The sequence below is a fragment of the Carcharhinus amblyrhynchos genome, chromosome 12, assembly GCF_965287045.1.
Source record: "Carcharhinus amblyrhynchos chromosome 12, sCarAmb.v2.hapA, whole genome shotgun sequence".
Lineage (NCBI taxonomy): Eukaryota > Metazoa > Chordata > Chondrichthyes > Carcharhiniformes > Carcharhinidae > Carcharhinus > Carcharhinus amblyrhynchos.
Window position 1 is genome coordinate 58,682,841 of NC_137335.1, and position 22,091 is coordinate 58,704,931.

At 40.0% G+C, this 22,091-nt stretch overlaps 1 protein-coding gene across 3 annotated transcripts in view; it reads left to right on the plus strand.

Annotated features, from left to right (window-relative positions):
• eml4 (EMAP like 4) overlaps nucleotides 1-22,091 on the plus strand; it is a 264,862-nt gene that overhangs the window by 170,183 nt on the left and 72,588 nt on the right. For all 3 annotated transcript variants that reach the window (XM_080200602.1, XM_080200601.1, XM_080200603.1), the window contains 4 exons: nucleotides 9-137; nucleotides 2,765-2,790; nucleotides 4,278-4,310; nucleotides 17,654-17,777. In XM_080200602.1, coding sequence (XP_080056728.1) covers nucleotides 9-137; nucleotides 2,765-2,790; nucleotides 4,278-4,310; nucleotides 17,654-17,777 — 312 coding nt within the window. The remainder of the gene's footprint in view (nucleotides 1-8; nucleotides 138-2,764; nucleotides 2,791-4,277; nucleotides 4,311-17,653; nucleotides 17,778-22,091) is intronic.

The following is a 22,091-nucleotide window of genomic DNA, read 5'->3' on the forward strand; positions in this document are numbered from 1 at the left end:
TTTTGCAGTATAAAACGAGGTTCAACAATTGAAAGGTCACACAGCAGCAGCTGGGAAAGTTCTGATGAGCACCGTAACAAAATGTTAAAAGCGCATTCAACATCTAAGTTATTATCAAAACACAAAAGTACAGATAAGTAAGCACTTAATTTCATGTAAAATGTTAGTTTTTACTTATTTCATATCAGATCTTGGAAATGTAAAATATAGATTTCAAAATGACTTGGTGGTCTTGGGCAATGGTGAGAGGCAGGACATATAGGAAGCTGTGACATGTAAGAATGTTGGGTGAAAAACACCATTCAGTCAGTTATACAGGACCTCTTTAAAGATCAATGTAATTACTTTTTCAGTCATTTTTACTACTTATGCATTAGTAAAGAGGGATTGCAAGGTGATCAAGGCTGAGAAATAAATATTCCAGGGCACATTCAATTTTGGAAAGGGAGGTAGAATGACAAAGGAGGAGTAGTAGTCCTGATAATAAAGGGTGACATAAGAACATTAGTAAAAAATGATCTGGCCTCAGAAGATCATAAAATAGATTCAATATGCATGCAAATTAGAAATAGCAGCAGTCAAACTGCTGTTCGGAATAGTTAATGTCTCCCCCCTCCCGTAGTTATGAAATTGGATAGAGCATTAAACAAAGAACAAAGAGAACTACAGCACAGGAACAGACCTTTTGGCCTTTCAAGTCTGCACCGACCATGCTGCCTGAATGAACTAAAACCCCCAAAGACATTAGTAAACCAGATAGGTTTTTCTGACAATCCACAATAGTTTCATGGTCTCAGTAGATTCTGAATTCCAGATTTTTTTGAAAAATTGATTTCAAATTCCATCATCTGCTGCAGTGGAATTTGAACTTGGGTCCCTAGAACATCAGCTGAGTTTCTGGATTAATAGTCTAATGATAATATCACTAGGACATCATTCCTACCTTATTGGAGATTGTAACAAAGGTAATATAATAATGCTGGAGGAGGGGATGGGGGTTTTAATCTTCACATAGATTGGGACAATCAAATTGGCAAGAGTGATTTGGCTGATGAGTTTGTGGAATGTTTTTGTGACAATTTCCTGGAGCCATACATTGTGGAACCAACTAGAGACAAAATTATCTTAGATTTGGTATTGTGTAATGAGGTAGGGATAATTAATAATGTCATCGAATCACAAAGTTGGAATAGTTCACAAGAATGCCACTTGACCCATTATGCCTGAAGTAACTCTCCGAACAATCAACTCACTTAGTGACTTTTGCCCACCTTCTCCCTGTAATTTTGTAACTTGTTCACAACTGTTTCAACTTGAAAAAGGCCCTGGTGATAACTCTTAGGCACTATACCTTCCTCATCTGTCAATGTGTTGTTCAGAAAGTTTCTCCTATTTTATAGATCCACTTCAGATTTAATCATATTTAGACCCCTCACCCAAGTCCAGAAACTGCTCATGTAAGAACACTGCTGTGACTGCAGAACCTTTGGAATCATTTTTATTGCAGAAATGGAAAGATATTTTAAAAAACCTGCACTATGCTATCATACCATCAAACAACCTTTTAAATAATCAAATAATCTTAAATAATTGAAAGACTAAGTTTTTCTAATCCTTTCTAATTACTCAGTATTTTTACTTTGGAATCAACCTACTCCTTTATATACCCTGCATAAACTTCTGTAAATTCAATCTTAATTTTAGGCAAAACGTTAGGAAGTTGATTTTTACACAGGTAATATTTTCAAAGGATTTATTTCCCACTAAAAGGTAATTGAGACAAAAGGAAGCACCTGATCAGCACTCATCATTTGGGTAACTTGTCTGTGAGCAGTCTTAAACTGTGGAACTCAACTTTGTTTCCAAACGTGGGGTAAGGCTTAATCGGTCCATGACGATTCTTTTTTCCAGTCCCATGAAATAAGCTCACAGTTTTTCAGGTGTCATGGTCCACTTTTACTGTACTTATCTGGTGTTAGGTGAATATAATGACCCATCAACACAGTGCTTCCACTATAATTCTATTGAGGTATAAATGGCACAGTGACATGTATGGCACCACATGAATGGCGGCATGGTGGTACAGTGGTTAGTACTGCTGCCTCACATGCCAGGGACCCAATTTTGATTCCTGCCTTGGCCACTGTCTGTGCGGAGCCTGCACGTTCTCCCCATGTCTCCGTGGGTTTCCTCCCACAGTCCAAAGATGTGCTGATTAGGTGAACTGGCAATGCTAAATTCTCCCTCAGCATACCCAAACAGGTGTTGGAGCTTGGCAACTAGAGGGTTTTCACAGTAGCTTCATTGCAGAGTTAATGTAAGCCTACTTGTGACACTAATAAATAAACTTTAAATTTTGAAACTCAAACCCATTTCCTGATGTGTTTCATCAAACTGTGCTCTTGCTCCAGGGAGCCTCCCAAATCCCACAACATTTGAGTGGAAGCAGCAGCATCAGCTGATCCTGCAGGTTCACTGTTGCGCACAGATCAGGTGAAGGACAAGAAAGGGTCATGCAAAATGGCATGCCAGAGCTGTTTTAATAAATCATCTGCAAGTATGGTTTTTAATAATGAATTGAGGTATATGAAAAATTAAAGATTTTTTGACCAAAAGTCAGGAGTCAACTTTCACAGGTGATGGGCTATTACTCAAATATATATATTATGCTTTATCTTTATTTTTGAATTTGTACTTGAAAATTCTATTTGTGTAACAGCTGGTTATTTGAATTCCACTTAAATACTTAATTTTTCTTTGCCAGATCTAAGGAACCAGCTATCAGTCAAGGTAAAAGAAATCTTTAAACTTATTTAATGCTTGCAACTTTTTTCTTCAATAATCAGTACAGATTGTATTTGGTTAATATTAAAATAATAATTGAGTTAAGTTGATAGAAAATTTTAAAGCAGTAACGTGCTAAAATGTGTGAAGACATAAAGACCTGACTGTTGAAATAAGAAAGCACGAAGTGAAGACAATTATTTAAGGTTTAATGTAGGTCTGTTTATTTGAATCTATTGTTATTCATTAGATATGTACATTTCAATGTTTCAAAGATCTTTGTAGGGAATTGAACCTGGATTCCTGGCGCTGTGAAGCAGCACCGCTAACCATTGTGCCACTGTGCTGCCATGTCTTTGATGATGAGACATCACCCAAGTTATGATTTTCATATTTAAGGAAAATTTTCATGGAAGTTCCACATGAAAGCCTGCTACTTAGATTTAAAATCTGTTGAAATCTGAAGTAGAAAATAGGATTGGTTATTAAAATAGAAACAGAATACGTATGAGATGCGGTATCAGACCAATGGGGTATCAGACCGATGGGGTAAGTGGTTAGACACCTTTTATTTCTAATCCGCCTGAGGAGGTTATGCTGAGGGAGAAAATGGCAACAGCATTCCTGAAGAATTTTGATTTGTGATGCAGTTAGATGAATAGTAAATTAGATTTTTCACTGATAAATGCAAAGTTCTGCATGTAGTTCGAAAGCATTCATCATAGAATGCAGATAACCATATTGAATATTACAAAAGGATTTAGCAATTGACCTAATCATCATTTTCTACGTCTAGACATTGTGCTGAAATAGTTTTAAAAAGCTAATAGAGTGGTGGGAGACATAATCAGAACAGTGAAATAAAAGTCAACAGAAATCAAATTAAAGCTTTACAGCCTATGATTGAATCTCATAAATACTGGATTGGTTTCGCAGTCACCCACAACAAAGGTGTTTACTGGAAAGGGCAGAGAACAGCGCAACCAGAATAATTTCAAATCTAACACTGATAAGCTATCAGATCATATCAGAAGAAGTATCAGTTTTATATTTTAAAGTGAAGACGATGGGACTCCATCAAATAGATGAAGTTTAAAATTGTTAGATAAAGTAAATAAATTCAGTATGTTATTTTAAAACAAGCTAGGATCCAACAATAGAAATCAATAAGATTGCAAGACCAATTCAGAATCTATCAAATAAATTTTGAAAAATACTTGCCAGTTGGGTTAGGTAATACCAGATACATTGGGTAGTTTAAAGTTTATTTCGACAGTGTGATGGGCAAATATTAGAAAATGAGCACAATAAAATAAATAGGCTGTTATGATCTCTCTTTTTCTAATGTTACATCCATTTATTACTGTTTTCTTTCCTTCCATTCATCATTTTATTTTGAAAATTTAATTTGACGTTTTAGTTTGATGGTAGTTAGTGATTTGCATACGTTATGATTTGTTTTAAGTTTTTTTTTATTTCTATCTTATGATCAGCCCAAAGTTCACGGCGTGGAGCGTACAGCCAAGGTAAGTACCAGCCAAACATCATCCATTGACTTCTTGCTGACTGTAGCTTCCGCAGTCTGTTTTTGTGTTCCAATTTGCTGGGATCACATGAGTCATTATAAAGCATTTCCTGGAGAGCAATTAACTCCTGTTTAGGTGTTCGTTATTCCCACATGTACCTAAATGTATTGTTTTTTAATATATAATCTGGATGAATAACCATGAACAGTGCACAAACCATGTTTCTGCATTAAAATAAGAATCCAGGAATCAGTGCTTCCAAGGATAAATCAGTTATTTTCCTTTGTGCAACTGGTCATAAAATTTTTTGCATCTCTGGAACTCTAAGTCTTAAATGTGTAATTATTATTAAGATTATGTGGAGTGGTATTTCTGTGCATTTTGTTCATGTTGAAAGAGCTTGTTTCATCGTTGGTACGTTTAAATTTAGCTGAAGTCAGTGCCACTTAAATCTTAGTGTTCCCAACCACTTCAAATTTTTTGACAGGCACTTTGAGTATTCTCTTTCGTTGAATAGCACACTTCTTAAAAATACAAGAATTACCTTGGAACAACACATGGCAGTAACTCTAAGTATCGTTATTTCAGGCTTGTTTAGTTATATATTTAGCATATGCATGGTCACAAACCAACTAATAGCCTTTTGTCTGTGGCTCGATGGAGCTCTTTAAGCTTGCCTTCAAGTTTAGTGAGTCGACACTCCTTGACAATGTGCATGCATCACAGGCCTGGATGGTCTTGGCAACCCACTGATGTTGAGTAGTTGTACAGAGGCTTTGGCCAGTCTGGAAGGGCCCACTGTCATGGTGGGAAGTCAGAGCTGATTGGATGAACAGGTGGGATCCACAATCAGAAGATAATTTCTGGTGGATGTTTTCTCCTGCCAATCCTCCTGCCACTGGTCCACAACTGTTACTCCCCGACATGGTGGGTTTAACATTAGGTTGGTGTGAAGGAAGATGTACTGCAGGTGGGTTGAAAAGTCATTGAATAGGGGGGTTGGGGTAGATCTTCTCCAGTGGCTTGACTATTGCAATTGCCCCCCTCATATGAGTGGAAGGTAATGCTATTCAGGACTGGGTGGGGTGGAGAGGGGGGATGTTGGTAGAAGAGTACCTGTGATGGTGCATGCTGTTGAGTTGCAAGTCAGTAAGTTTGGCGTGGGCAGATTGATACCCTATTGGCGTGCAGTATTTTGCAGTTGATTATACAATGGCAAAAGCAGAATTCTTTAGAATCTTGGGCAGTGATCTCCATGACATACAAGGCAACGTACTGAAGTGCAGATTATAGATATTAATTTTTCCTATAGTCTTGATGAGATGCTGTAGTGTGTGAGGATTCTGTCAAGGATGATGTCTAGGTGATAGGGAGGGAATTGCGCTTCAGTCTCTGGTCGTCCAGGGTAATCAGACGAAACAAGTTCAGTTCGTTTAGAGGCACAGTTCAGCTGAACAGATACTTTCTTGAGAGCCACACACCAATATTGGAATCAGTTTTTAAACATTTCCCTCTATAAATCTTTAGCACTGCTGACTGTAAGATGTGATGTATGGTAATACGTAGCACACTAACCCACTTGCTACTGAATATGTAATATTTTTGATTTCCTGCATTCCAATAAAGAACTTGATTCTTGTTGATGTAAAGAGGTGACGAAAGTAATGGATTAACCTATTATATTTGGAAGAAAATGTTGAGTTTGAGTAACCTGGGTTTTTTTTTAATGCAAAAATATTGAATGTCAACTTGGGGTCACTTGACAGCATTTCATTTTGTGTGCATTATTGTTCCTGGCCCTGTACAATGTGTGGTATCAGGAAATACCATAAATCTGAGTATTCAGATACAATTTGTATTACAGCCGTCTGCAGAACTGGGATAAGAATTTGAATTCTTTGAAGGGAAATAAGATATTTTACTTAGTGTATTTTGGAAGGTGATCACAACATCCTTGCTTTTAGTTGAGTGGACATTGAGGACCAGTGAGAACAACTGTGTCCCAATTAAGAGAAGAACTAGGCCACTGGGAGGAGAGTTAAAGACTCTGAGGTGTTAAGGTAGTGAGCAACAAGAATACCTAATTCAGTGACATATCCAAATGTTACAAGTGACAATGTCCCCCAACTACTGGTGTCTAACTTCACCCATGCCCACACTTGCCTCTACAATTCCGTAAACTTGCATACCCATCCACCACGTGTATCTGTGTTTCCATGGTGCACTTCAGAGATGGAGAAGGCCTGCTGCTTTCCAATTCCTGTTGTCTGTGATGCGCAAGATAGGTGTCCTCTGGAGGGCAGAGACCTAAAGGTCCCCTGCCTATCTTTTAGGCATTGTGCCATCCTATTCTGCTGTGCTTCAGTTGCATCGGTTTCAGGAAGGGGTGATTTAGATTGGCTGCTCACTCCAGGTTTCCTGGATGGAAGGTGGGCTGTGCTCCAGCGATTCCTTCTCCCTCTGGGTGCTGTGGGCACCTGGGTTACTGCATGGGATGGAGAAGCAGCTGGAGTGAGCTCCAGAAGCCTCAACATCTGGCGCTGCCAGCTGTGGAGGCCCACCATTGTCAGAACCATGTAATTGAAGCCCTTGGCCATGCCCTTCAGGGACTGAGCCAAGCTACGGAGCTCTCCCATCATAGATCTGACATCCCAGCATTGCCATGCCTGATGCCACCCTTGCAGTGTTAGCTTGGGTGCCACGCAATGCCAGTACCATCTCCTGTGACAAATGGCTGTGTGACTCCTCCATTTGCCCTTGCAGTCACAGGAGTGTCACTGACACTAGCTCTTGGTATTCCTGACTCTGCCTTTGCATCTCCAGCAGCTGAAGGGCCAGTAACCAGAGACATAGCAGCTGGATGGAGCACAGCTGAATCCTGGGATCCAGCAGACCTCTGACAATCTGATCTCTGGGATGTTCCCACCTTCAACTGATGTGCATCAGAGCCTGTGTGGTGTTCACCAGATAGTGACCCAGAAGCCTGCCTGCTAAGATTATCCCCCGAAGTGTGTGCCTCTGTGTTGGTATGGGTGATGGCTGTGACACTTCTTTGGTGTCCTCCTCTGATATCTCCTGTCCAGGATCAGCAATGCGATACTGCTGGTGGACAGGCCAGGTTGTTGGGATGATATTCCTGCGAGGCAAAGACCATGATAGTAATGCATGGCTAGCTCATGGATTTGGAATACACAGACCTCACTTGAGTTTACTCACCTAGCTGAAGGTGCAGTGGCTCCTCAGCTTTCTCCCACAATCCACCATACTCTCAACACAGGCCTACTCCTGCTCCTCTCCTGCGAGCTCCAGGGCAATCTCCTCGAAATGAGTCAGCATCTTCAGCTCGGGCACCAGTGCTGATCTTCTGTCATTCACAGTGGTTATGGGAAAGCTTAACCTGCAGGAACACAATGGGGATGATGTAAGCTGGCTGCCTAACAGGCCATATAACACCTGGCATGTGTGGAAACTGCGTGGAAGCGGAATGTGTTCTGATGAGGAGTGCGAAAGGGTGAGGAAGTTTGTGGGAGGTCATGTGCTGTGGCCCAGTGAGATGGGATGTAAGATTGAGTGACATTCCAAGGGGTGATGGCAAGGTGGATTGCAGAGAGGAGACATGGAGCACTTACCCTGGCAAAACAAAGTGGGTCATTCATTTTCTTGCGACATTGCACCCTGCTCCTCTTGTGCAGGCTGCTGGCACTGACCAGTGCTGCAACTGTCTCTTAGATGGAATTCGTTATCATGCTGGAGGGTAAATTGTCGTCCATCTTTCCTCCATGACATCCAGCATACAGATGAGGGTCCCCTCCATGTAGCAAAAAGCATGCTTCCTCCCTACCATCTTCCTGACTTGAATGAGAGTAAGTGCTCTGTAGCCATTTTAAATGCAGCATCCCCTTCATTAAAGTGCTCAAATGACCCTAGGGCAAATACTTCATGCCTGAGGTGCAATGTTTTTCACATAGGGAACATTTTTTTCTCCAAAGTCCCTGAAAGTTGTGCAGGTTGCACTATCAATATCACACCGATTTTCGCTCCAAGAACGACGCTTTGTCATTTTTTTGGAAAATTCCGCCCTCAGAGACTGATGACAATCATGGAGGAAGTAAGACATCACACATATCCATTGACACACAAGTGAGCAAGAGTGTTACAAATAGATCAGATGCACAAATATCGGAGAGGGTGACAAATTGGACTGAAGTCAGCAAGCAATCCAATAACAAAGAAACTACAAAATAGTAATTGGGAGCTTCATTATCAAACTGATACAGACAGATATTTTAAAGCAAAAGGATGTCAGTCATACCAAAGGTCAGAAAAGCAGAACTTTGTGAGCAATACTATAGGAGAGATAAATAATTTGTGGGTTAATTTGAACTAGTGCAACAGCCATTCAGTGCTGTCGGACATTGTTTGCATTTCATTTTAAAATGTTTGGTGAAGATCACGACCTTTAGACAACTAATGTTTTCAATTAAAGCTATTTGGAACCTTTAGTCAAGCAGTAAGTGGACCTTTGCCCTTCATCCTGCTGCATATTTTACTGCTTCCTTATCACAGCAGTTCTGAAACACAAACATACTTCATTGTTCTGAATCTGCTTTGTTTATACTGCAGGATAAATTTGGAGATCATGAATCACTGTTTATATGCGATTTTAAAGTGACTGCCAGTTAGAAATCTCATTGAAATTTAGTTAGCGGAAACTTGCATTTTGACCTTGCCAGTCTGACTCTTTCCTCAATGTTGCAGATGGCCCATACAAGCCAACAATGTTAAATGGTGGGCTGCAAATTTAATCTACATTAGACCAGACTCAAATTACAGACCCAACTTAAGTTCTGATGGTAATAGCTTTTCATGTTTACTGGTATTTCCAAAAAGCAAAGTTGTGCTTTTATTTCAATATCTTTGTGCTCTTGTCATTAGAAGGCAAGAGCTTTGTTAAGAAGACAAAAGTAGCTCCAATAAATGAAGAATCAAAATATTTCATTATACTAAGGGAGTCTAATGTGCATATGGGTGCTATTTTCTTTTCAAGCCATAGGATGACCCATATTAGAAGCATCTTTCATTCCTGTTGATACTTAGGCTGAGAAATTTAATTGTTCCCAATATTGGGCTCAGTGGGAGTTTGGCACATGGATGAAGGGCATCTGCAAAGTTCACACTGGGACATCATGATCATGTATCAGGCTATCAACCCACACTGTGCATACTATTTGTTGGCTGAGAGTCTGGGCAGGTGAGAAATGAAGGAAATACCATCTCAAAAACTTACTCTGTAGAAACAACTCAGGCTTAACAGAAAAAAGCCTATTTAGAGTTGGGGACATAGTATGATCTGAATTGGGCAGAGGGCAAGGAGAAATTGGGTGGAGCAAGCTGTAGAGGCTGTGCCAAACAGATGGCATCAATTGTGTAAACAAAGTATGTGCCATTTTGCAAGATCTGTGATTATGGCAATGAGGATTGATTGAATATGTAAATTGTATATTTATTGTTAAACATGTAAAATTAAAGTGGTGTTTCACCATTTGTTTTAAACTTGATTAAAATTACTTTATTCTTTGTGAGAATTTTGAAAATGAAAAACAGGTAAAAAGCATTTCATTGAATAAGATGCAGGTATTATCAACACTACTTCTGTCAAGAAAACTGAACTTTTGTTTTGGAATGTGTAAAAGTTTAGAGCAAACTTAAAGCATTTACAATACAAATATTTTGAAACACTTTTTTTCACTGCTTCAAAAAATAAAAACAAGAAATTCAGTACAGAAGGGCGTTGCTAGATCTGTCCAGCAGGATATTATTTTTCAGTTAAAGTTCCTCCCAGTTTCCTGTTGTCCCTAGTCAGCTTTTGTTTAGCTGATTTCAGCAAGGGTGCTGTGCTTTGAATTATATTGCTGTACTACTAGTGGACCAAGACCTGAACTTTTCAGGAAACAAACACATGCTCAAATGGACAGGCGCATGCACACTTACTAAAATAGATAATTAGGGATGCTAATGGTATGTTGTACCTTTATTATATCTCTATGGCTCCAATAGGGTAAGCAGCTTAACAATTACATAAGAGGTTCCTGTCAACCACACATTTAATTTTGCGGGTTTCTCCGGTAATGAAGAAACTATGCATTGGCATAAAAAGAATCAAGAAAATTGCTATGGTATCATTGCTTGTTCTTTTCCTTTGCTTATGGATCGGTTGTAGTTTTTTAAAGTTGAACTGCTCTCTACTAATGAGGGGAAAGCATTGGTGTTAAAGTTCTGTATAATCTTCAAAGCAGCTGACACCCTGACAGCTACTGATGAGCCATTTTGTTTACCAGGCATAGGTACAAACATATGTACTCTTTTTTATGATGATCTTCTTTGGAAATAATATGTTAATTTTAAACTCCCCTTCATAGGGAAACTAAGATCTCTGCTTTCCTCTCCTACTATATTAGCCTGTCCCTCCCTCCACCCAACACAACTGACTACGTGCACCTTTCCCATAGGTCTGCATTTGTGGCCTTTTAGCCACACATTCAACCTGTAGTCAGTGACTTGATGTCATTGATACTAGGTGCAGGCAAGAATGATTGTACTATTTGAGGATAATTAATATATGATGGCCTTACTGTGAATGATTTTTTAAAAAATGAGGCCCCAAAGTTAAAATAGCCTTGGCCTCATGTTGATGAGCCAAGGCAAGCATGACTCTCGTGAATATAACCTCCCATTAACCTCCCAAGCATGACTCTTATGAATATAACCTCCCATTAAAATCAAGCTGTAATATTTGCATAGAGGCATAAGGATGATTCAACACAGTAACCAAAGGGTGAAACAAGGATCAGCCCTAATTATGCATCTGAATGCAAACCTCTATGCCTCTTCCTCCTCCAGAACCTGCAAATACACAGGAGTTCCAAGTGACAGGTGCCTGTGTGCAAATATCCCTGAGGAAATCATCTGACCTAACAAATGGAACACAAGCTTAAACTTAACAGACAGTGTCACAGCTATCCTGTGGGGAATGGCTATCCTAGAATCATAGAATCCCTACAGTGCAGGAGGAGGCCATTTGACCCATCAAGTGTGCACCGACAACAATCCCATCCAGGCCCTATCCCCGTAACCCCACATATTTACCCTGTTAGTCCCCTGACACTAAGGGGTAATTTAGTATGGTCAATCAATTTAATCTGCACATCTTTGGAATGTGGCAAGAAACTGGAGCACCCAGAAGAAAGCTACACAGACACAGGAAGAATGTGCAAACTCTACACAGACAGTCATCCAAGATCAGAATTGAACTGGGATCCCTGGCGCTGTGAGACAGCAGTGCTTGCCTGATCAGATCCTCGTTCTCTGTGCATCTCACAAACTGGCCAAGGACAAGTAACTTTGGCACTGTTGCTAAATTAAGAGAGACAATAGTGAGGTAGAGCAGGGTGTCATCATCTTCAAAGCTTTTACTCGAGAGCAAGGCAGATGGTAAACTCAGGAACTGTAGAGGTATAGGGATGTCTGAACTTGCAAACGTATAGATTTTTATAATCCGATTATGGGAAATGAGATTGTTAACAAGGCCAGCATTTGTTGCCCATCCTTAATTGCTCATGAGAAGGTAATGAGTGAGCCACCTTCTTGAACTTCTGCCACTCATGTGGTTAGCAGTAGCTGGACAGCTAGTTCATGATGCATTTAATTCCTGGATTGGCTGATGTTATTCATGAAGGCTTGCCTTCTCAATCTTGCCCCTCAACTGAGGTGTGGTGATTCTCAGGTTAAAGGAGAAACCAGCCTATGGTTACCTGGGATTATAGCGACTTTACATGACACCTACAGTGCTGTTAGGAAGGAACTTTCAGTTTTTTGATCTATTCGCCAATGAAGGAACAGTGTTACAGTTCCAAGTCAAGACCATGGGTGCCCCAGAGGGAGTCTTGCAGATTACGATGTTCCTATATGTCAGCTGCCCTTATCCTTCCAGGTAGTGGCATGTTTCGAGGATGCATAATTTGTGTTCTTAGTGCGAAGGTGCAACTTTGCCTCCAGAGGGACTTGCTGGTGGTCATTCATTCATGTACAATTCTATCTGCAACAGACATATTATGTTGTTCCATATTTAAATTGCTTTACTATCACATGATTTGATAGTAATGTCATTAGGGTGTTGCACAGCCTGCTGTTTTACTTTCAATTTTGTACTCTACAGGCCAGAGCTCCTAGAATAAATCTGTTACTGTTAGTTTGAATATAAGTGTGCAAACCACATCTCTTTTTGTGCAAAACCCACAACTCCTAACATAGTTAGAACATTGCAGATGTGGGAGATGTTAATTAGTTTCTTTTCTTCAGTTGGTTTTCTCATCACCTGCTGCAAGCCCAGTCTTGTAGGCATGGCCTTCAGGAACTTTAAGTTTTATTTGCATCATTCATGGGATGACGACATTGTTGGCTAAGCCAACATTTATTGCCCATCCCTAATTGCCCTTGAGAAGGTAATAGTGAGTTACCTTCTTGAAGTGCTGCAGCCCATTTGATGTAGGTACACCCATAGTGCAGTTAGGGAGGACATTGCAGGATTTTGACCCAGTGAAGATGAAGGAACGGCAATATATTTCCAACTCTGAATGGTTAGTGGCTTGGACCAGAACTTACAGGTAATGGTGTCTGCTGCTTGAGTCCTTCTAAGATGAAAGCTGTTGTGGTTTTGGAAGGTGCTGTCTGAGTCTTTGCGAATTCCAAGATGCAAAGTGCATCTTGTTGATGTTAAACACTGGAATAGTCTGGCTTGGTGAATAGTTCAATGCTGGCACAGTGGCTAGTAATGCTGCCTCACAGCGCCTGACATCCGGGTTCATTTCAGCCTTGGGTGACTGTGTGGACTTTACACGTTCTCTCCCTGTCTGCTTGGGTTTCCTCTGGTGCTCTGGTTTCCTCCCACAGTCCAAAGATTGGCCATGCTACATTGTCCCTTAGTGTCCCAAGTTGTATAGGTTAAGGCGATTGGTAAATATATGGGGTTGCCAGGATAGGGGCTGGGTGGAATTGTTGCTGGTGCAAGCTTGATGGGCTGAATGACCTCCTTTTGCACTGTAGGGATTCTATGATTCAATATGGCAGAGTGCTGATTCATCAGTTGAGGGAGAATGATTTGTTATAATCAACAGGAAGATCCAGAGTAAATATTGAGGACTCCCAGGTCCGTTCCCTCCCAATTCTATCACTGTGCTGCCAACATTTGGTGGGTTTAGTCTGTTGGCCGGAGTGGCCAAACCCAGGGATGTTGATGGAGGAATCTGGGACATTGGCTGTAAATTTGGTTATTATGACTGTCAAGCTGTGGGACAGCTCTCCCAGTTTTGGGACAAGTCCCAAGATACTGGTGTCATCTTGACAGGTTGTGCTTTTGTTGTCTCCATTGCTTAGTCAGATGTTGGCTGGGCTGCCTAGTTCTGTTTTCTGTAGTAGTTTCATGTAAATGTGTATTGAGTGCTCTCGCTTGAAATAAGAAGAAGCTGATGCATATGCAAATAGGAATCCTATTGCCAGTTGTTGGATCCCTTTTACAATTTTCAAGTACGAGTAGTAGTGCATGTTAAACCTTTGTACAGGGTCGTGAGCAGCTAGTTAATGGACCTGAAAAATGACTGGAACATATATTGCAGGAATTTTTGTTGACCCAACAATAATGCTGCGGGCTTGTTGCTGATTTCAGGTAGCCCCCAACAATTGACTTTCAATCTTCATTTCTCATAGTTACTGAATTTTCACCTGGTTAAGTCTGTTTTGCACATTGCCCTGCTTTTTTATTATTTTCTAATGCCATGTCCATAGAATTTTAGATTTGAAACACAGTTTAGCCTGAATGTCACCAGCATTTAAAGGTTGATTTGTAAAAAGGCATTCAATAACCAATCATGACATTTTAAATTATTCTAGATGCTAATTATTTCTCATTGTCCTAAGATTCCAAACTTTAGCTGTAATACTAATTAGTTCTCTATCTACTAGTTTTATACAAGTTAACTAGCACGTTTACAAATTGCAGTGTTTGAAATCAGTGGCACCAATTTGTTGCTCTGTTTCTTTACATAATTTCTGTAAGTCAGTCTAAATTGTGATTTGGCAAAATTTGAAAGAATTCTGTTCAAGTAATAATCAAATTCGTTTTAACACTATATTATTTAAATAATTTAATGAAATGTTGTATAGTGATTTGTGGAGTACGCATGAGCAATCTTTGGATCCTCAGGACTTGTGTATGCACGGAACTATTAAGGAAATACCATTCTTACAATACTGAAACAACACTTTTGTATAAAATATATTTTATATATAGTTAAAAATCCCGAACCAGTTAATCATCCAGAACACATTAAAAGTTGAACTGTTTTTAAATGAATTTTCACTGGTCTAAATCGTTCTGCATTTTAAGCATTTTTCTTCAGTTAAATGACAGAAAAATGCAACAAATAAATTTAATTACTGTTCAAATTCAACAGTTCACAACTTAGTGAAGGAAAGCTCTAATTTGTGTTTATTAAATGAAATTAATATTGACATTTTTAAAACTTTTCCTGAGAAATTTGTTGATATACCAACTTTCCATTTATTTTCTCTAAACAGTACTCTCTTTCCATTCTAATTCTCTCTCTTGTCAACCTATACTTAGAGGCAACAGTTTACAAGGCTGCTAAGTTTATTAAATGAACAATTTCCTAATGGATAAATGGGAAGAAAAAGCTGGGTTGCGCAGTGTTTCCCTCAGTTCTTATTTGCATGGTGCTTGCTTAATTTAATGTTGGCACTAATATCCAAATGGCTTGGCTGATTACATGCAAGCATTGAGATCTCCTTGGGTCATGACAGGATAAGCAGTGAGTTCATATAAATTAAATTGACAAATGTGGAATAAAACTTGAAAGCTCATTTTTAACTCAAAACCCAAAGCATGCCCTGCTTTTTGCATTCTTGGAGATTTATTTTCTATTCATAAATTCTGGAGGTAGATTTCTGTGATTTCAGTGAGGATGATTACTATTGGTTTGGTGCCAGTGCAAGGTGTAGATACTATAATCAGAACAGGCTCTGTGCACAGACTTAAACTAAATAACAAATAAAATGTGCGTAATAGCTATCTGTTTACTATTTCTAGTTCCATTCTTGCCTATCCAATTAGAGCTAGTTAATTATTTTAATGTTTTCCTCCCCTACGCCATTATCTCTAGAGTGCCAGAAGACAGAAGATTGTATCCTAGCTAGTGCCACCCACCCACTGAACCCCCTTTGCCTTGTCCCGATTTCCTAACTACTAGCAGAGATGATGTCTTGGTAATGTCACTGGACTTGTAATCCAGAGGTTCAGGCTAATGCTGTAGGGACATGGGTTCAAATCCCATCACAGCAGCTGATGGAATTTAAATCCATGAAATTGATAAATCTGGAATATAAAGCTTTCAGTAATGATGATCATGACAACAATCATTGATTGCTGCCCTTTAGGGAAGGAAATCTGCTACCTTTACTCTGGCCTAAGTGTAACTCTGACCCATAGATATGTGGCTGACTTTTAACTGCCCCCTGAAATGGCCTAGCAAGCTACTGAGTTCAAGGGCAATTAAAGATGAATAATAAGTGCTAACCTTTCCAGCAATGTATGGGCAATGTGGTGGCACAGTGGTTAGCACTATTACCTCACAGCACCAGGGACTTGGGTTCAGTTCCCAGCTTGGGTCACTGTCAGTGTGGGTTTCCTCCAGGTGCTCCGGTTTCCTCCCAACAGTCCGAAATATGTACTGGTTAGGTGCATTGGCCTTGCTAAATTCTCCCTCAATGTACCCAAACAGACACCAGAGTATAGTGACTAGGAGGCATGCAGTGTTAATCTAAGCCTACCTGTGATATTAGTAACACAACTTAATGCATTATGAAATAATTTTTAAAAACTACTTGCTGTCCCTTGCTAAAGCACAATATCAAGTTTATCATTTATACTGATGATTCTATAAGTGGCACTATTTGACCAGATGTTTTGCTGCTATGTTCTCACACAGCTTGTGTGCCATTTACCTCTGGTTGAGCTGAAATATTGTCCATTTAAATTATCAGAAGATGGAAGGCAAAGCCAGTGGGCAGGATTTTATGGCCTTGCTCAGGATTTTTGCTGTGGAATCCTCGTTCACATCAGTTCTGTGGCGGGCAAGGTGGTAGAGCTCTGGCCATTATCTTGGGACCTCATTGCAAACTATTCTCTATTCGTTACTTAGCTCAGGCTGAACGATTATATTCGCAACCTTGGCATCCTATTTATCAATGTGATAAATTTCCTCTTCTTCATAAAGACTGTCCACTTTGACCTCCTCACCGTTACCCATCTGTATCAAATCCTGCACCATCTATTCATCTCCTTCACCATTGTGCTCGTTGACATACATTGGCTCGTACTGCACCAACACATCAGTTTACTTTGATTTGTAAATTCTCATCCTCCAGTTTAGATCCCACCATAACCTCACCCCTCCCTATTTCCTTAATATTCTGCAACACAACAACCCTTTGAGAGCTCTGCATGCCTCCAAATGCACATTGTACATCACTCAATTCCTTCATGCCACCACTGTAAATTGTGTCTTAAGCCATCTACACCCTAAGCTCTGATTTCCCCCATTGACCTATCCCTCCCTTTAACTAGACTGCCTGTGCTGCAAACATGATATTTTGCTCAACTTGCCCATTTTAAATCAATAGCTCTGAAATTTGTGATTAACACTAGCATATATTTGCTTAGCCTGTCTATATGACCTTATGCCCATTAATTCAATTACATTGTTATCCAGTTCTTATGTCTAGTTTTGCAACTTAAAGCAAGTAAAGCTTATTGATTGGTCACAAGTAGGCCTACATTCACATTGCATTGTAGTTACTGTGAAAATAAGGATACAATTCCTGAAACGACTTTAGGGACTGTAGCTTTACCTTGCAAAAGAAATTACGTAGGAAACAAAAGAAAAGTTGGTTGTGTTGTCAGAAATCAATAAAAGATCATTTGCTGGTATAAATTGATATTTCTCGTTTGTATGTTAATAACTCAAAAGTAATTCGCTACAGCGAAAACACTTGATCTTGTCAACATGGTCTATGGTGTAACAGATATAAAGTTTCAAGTGTCATGACCCAAGATGTAACAATTGTATTGCAACAGCTTCAAATGCCTAATTGCTTTTTACTGTAAAAGTGCGTCATATTCTGCCTTGTTTGTGGCACATAGACTATCTTGTCCAATTACAAAACAATGGAATAGTTTTAAAGCTAACAGAAGTTTCTTTTATTTTGAATAGAGGGAGATATGATCAAGATGTTCATGCGTGGACGTCCGATCACAATGTACATTCCTTCTGATGTAACAAATTATGACGAAATGAAGTCAGAACTGCCTTCTGAGAAGCTGAAGCTGGAGTGGGTGTATCCTTGTCCTTTGGTTGGAAATCATTTTAAAATGACATGAATATGGAGGATACATAATGGGAGCCTGATGAATTTTTCATTCTATGTGCTTACATACCAAATTTGGGTAGAAACTGATTGGTAAGGTGAAGTCTCTTATTCATAATTCAGTGTGGTACCTTAGCTCATTGAAGAAAATAAAATCACCAGTCTCCTGTTCTGTTTACTAACCATTCCTAACTGACTGCCTTTCTCCCATTTTCAAGCATTTACCCTCTATCAAGCTCCCTGACTCTTGCTCAATTGTGCATAGCCATTGCAGCACATGTAAGTCATAATATATTAAAATCAAATTCTGCACTCAAGGCAACTGTACTGGTTGATGAGACATCTTTGTACATGGATTTATATTCTAGGCTTTCAGGTGAAAGCGTGAAGTGTATCTGGATCGACTTATACATCCGTATTGAGGATCACATGATAATGCACAGTTGGAGACAGTTTAGTCCATAGTGTACACAACTGTACAATATAAACAATGTACTTGCTAATAAGTAAAATACAGTAGATGTTGGATTTCGGACATGAAAACAAAATGCTGAAAATATTCAGATCTGGAGGCATTTGTTAAACATTTTGCGTCATTAGTTTTTCAGTAGAACTGGAAATAGTTAAAGAATGGACAGGTGTGTTTCTTTTTCGATTTCAAAAGCCAATAGTGGGTCCAGGTCTGTTTAGGCACGCTCCCCATGTATGCGGTGGGCCAGCCGGATGTCTTTGGGTATGATGGTAACTCGCTTGGCATGGATGGCGCACAGGTTGGTGTCCTCAAAGAGCCCCACCAGGTACTCCTTGCTGGCCTCCCGCAGGGTCATGACAGCCAAGCTCTGGAAGCGCAGGTCGATCTTGAAGTCCTGAGCGATCTCCTGCACCAGGCACTGGAAGGGCAGCTTGCGGATGATCAGCTCAGTGGATTTCTGTTAGCAGCGGATCTCCCGCAGAGCCACAGTGCCAGGCCAGTAGCAGTGAGGCTTCTTCCTTCCACCCGTGGCTGGACTGCTCTTGCGGGCAGCTTTGGTAGCCAGCTGCTTGCAGGGAGCTTTCCCTTGGTTGACTTGCGCACTGTCTGCTTGATTCTGGCCATCTTTTCAAACGCAGCAACTCAGAGCAGGGAAAGGTGGAGAAGAGGATAGACCAAAAGCTTAAATCTGTGATAGGATGGAAGACACTGACGATATGATAAAAGGATGATGATGCAAGACAACAGAGGTGATAATAGGACAAGAACAGAAACAAAAGATATGTCTACAGAGAGTGTAAAAGGGAAAGCAGAATCATCCTCAACATCTACCATCCAAAAACAAAACCAAAGGGCACAAAACAAAACGGGGACAAAAGTGATGATCTAAAATTGCTGAACTCAGTGCTGGTTCCAGAAGAATGTAAAGCATCTAATTGAAAGTCAATGTTCCTCGGGGTTTTGGTGAGCTTCAGTGGAACAGTGTAGGAGGTAGTGGTGGATGGGGACTGGTAGGGTCTCATTCAAGGAAGAAATGGAGAACCTTCAAACCGTCATGGTAGGGGGATAGATATGTAGAAAGATTCTATGTTCATAATGACAAGGTGACAGTTAAGGCCTGGTAACTCGAAACTATTAAGTGGTGGAGGATGTTGAAAGAGTTGTGGATGTGGGTGGGAAGAGATTGGACAATGGGAGAAATGCTAAATTTGAGATAGGAGAAATTAGTCTGTGGGTAAGAATAGTCTGAAATGATGGCTATACTAGACCGTTCCTGTTTAAAGAACTTGAGATAGAAGTGGGCTGTTTAGGCTCAGGGGAGTACGAAGTTAGAGGCCATGGAGAAAGATCTCCAGAAATGAGTCAGTGACAGTCTTGGAAATGGTGGATTGCGAATGATATGATTTGAGATCTGACTATTTGATACATATTCCATCCAGCAGGCACTGCTATATTTTCTGCTTTGTGCTATTGGCATGATAAGTAAGTAAATTTATATGCTGCAATGCCACTGCTTCATCTTTCGCTGGACATGTGCAATTGTCAGGTTTTTATTTTGAACTTTGTAATTGACTGACCAACAGCATCAGCTATAACTCCATAACAGCACTGTTGGTGTTGGCAGCACATGGATTTCAGTGGTTCAAGAAGGCAGCCTATCAGCACCACCTCGAGAGCAATTAGGAATGAGCAATAAATGTTGGTCTTGCTAATGACACCACTACATCCCATGAAATAATAAATAAAATAATATATGCAGTGTCTTATATATTTAAAATCCCGTGGCCTTTCACAAATAAAAGTGAAGGAAACAAATACTTATCAAGGACAGGAGAGATTACAAGTGGTGACCAAAGGCTGTGCCAAAAAGTTGGGGTTTAAGAAGATTTATAAAAGTGAGAGGCAAGTAGAATAGATTGGGTGGCTTAGGGTCAGGATTCTAAGAAGTGCAGAGGCCCAGCTGAAGTCTCTGCTACCAATGCTGGGGCAAAGGAAGGAGAAAGGCCACAGGGTTAGAGTTTGAGGAATAGTGAGTGGAGAAGGGAATATTAAGCTGAAGTCAATGAGAAAAGACAATGAAAGGATTTGGTAAATCTATATTGTCATAAGGGTATGTAATAATTATTTGGGAAACATCTTTAACTCAAAAAATGACTGCAACTGAGCTAATAGAAAAGTACCCTTCATATAAAATGACAATTATACATGATACATAGAAAAATAATCTTTTGAGGAACTAAGGTGTTCTAAAACCTATATAGTTGTAATTATTACAATCCCTCTGGAAAGTGATAAGTTTTGAAAGAATATTTCAATTTCTATTGACTGACTGGAAGGATCACACAAGATTTCGAGTTCCAAGACTTTTACTGTCATAAATAAACTAAAAGCACCATTATCTGACACCATTCAGTGGATAATTTGTGTCAGAATGCCCTTTTTCAATGACTGAAAATCTCTCCCATGATCACTCTGTCTCCTAAATGGACATTTCATTCTCGAGGAACCGGTCTAAAACTATTCTCAACTCCCTTGGCTTGATTCCTTTTTTTCTTTTCCAGCCCTGGTTAAATCCTCATGCACTTGATCTTTTCCATCTGAGTGTAAGCTCTCACCTGCATTCTGCATCGTGAACAATAGAAACTGGCTGGCTCCACCTCTTTGCTCACTCTCTCACAGATTCTTATAGAATGGCCTGTATGTGAGATTCGTGATATCTGAAGAAAGAACCTGTAACCCAATACTACTACAGTGGCTCTTCGCACCTCAAGGCCCTTCCCCATGGCAGTGTGAATCACATGGGCCTTGTATCCAGATAGAAATGTTGATTTGCTGTTGTTTACACACCCAATTCCAATCTCTCTTGAAACTAAATAGACTGTCTGAAGTATAACTGTTTGCAAAGCCTGACATTCCTAACATTTCCCTGTGAGATTTGGAGACTAGCAATCGACTCAGTCATCACAGATGTCCTTACAATTGTATACAAGTGTGAACTTCATGATCTTTTTCCCAGTAAGTCGATCTGGATCTCACTGTCCCCATAACAATCAAATTACCCATGTTTGTTGTCGAGCAGGATTCAGAAAAAATTACATGGCACCCTTCACTGTTTCATTTTTACCCTAAGTTAAAGAGACAGGCAAAAATATATTCTTATAAACTTCACATCTATAACAGTTGCTGTGCTTTGTAAAATTAGAGAGGGGGCTATACTGGATCTAGTACTGGGGAATGAGCTCAGTCAGGTCATCAAAGTTTCAGTAGGGGAGCATGTGGCAAATAGTGACCACAATTCTGTAAACTTTAGGGTAGTAATGGAAAAAGATGAGTGTTGTCCTTATGGGTAAGGTGCTGAATTGGGGGAAGGCTAACTACAGCCAGATTAGGCAGGATTTGGTGGCTGTTGATTGGGAGAGGCTGTTCGAGGGCATGTGGGAGTCTTTTAAGGAGCAGTTGATAGGGCTACAGGACAGGTATGTGCCTATAAAAAGGAAGGATAGGAAAGGTAGGATTCAAGAACCGTGGATAACCATTGAAATTATGGGTCTAATCAAAAAGAAGAGGCATACGTAAGGCGCAGGCAGCTAGAAATAGATGGAGTACTGGAAGAATACAGAGAAAGTAGAAAAGAACTCAAACAGTGAGTTAGAAGGGCAAAAAGGGGACACAAAATGTCCTTGGCAGACAGGATTAAGGAGAATCCTAAGGCATTTTATACATACATTACGAACAAGAGGGTTGTCAGGGAAAGAATCAGCCCTCTCGGGGACAAAGGAGGGGAATTATGCTTAGAACCCAAGGAAGTAGGT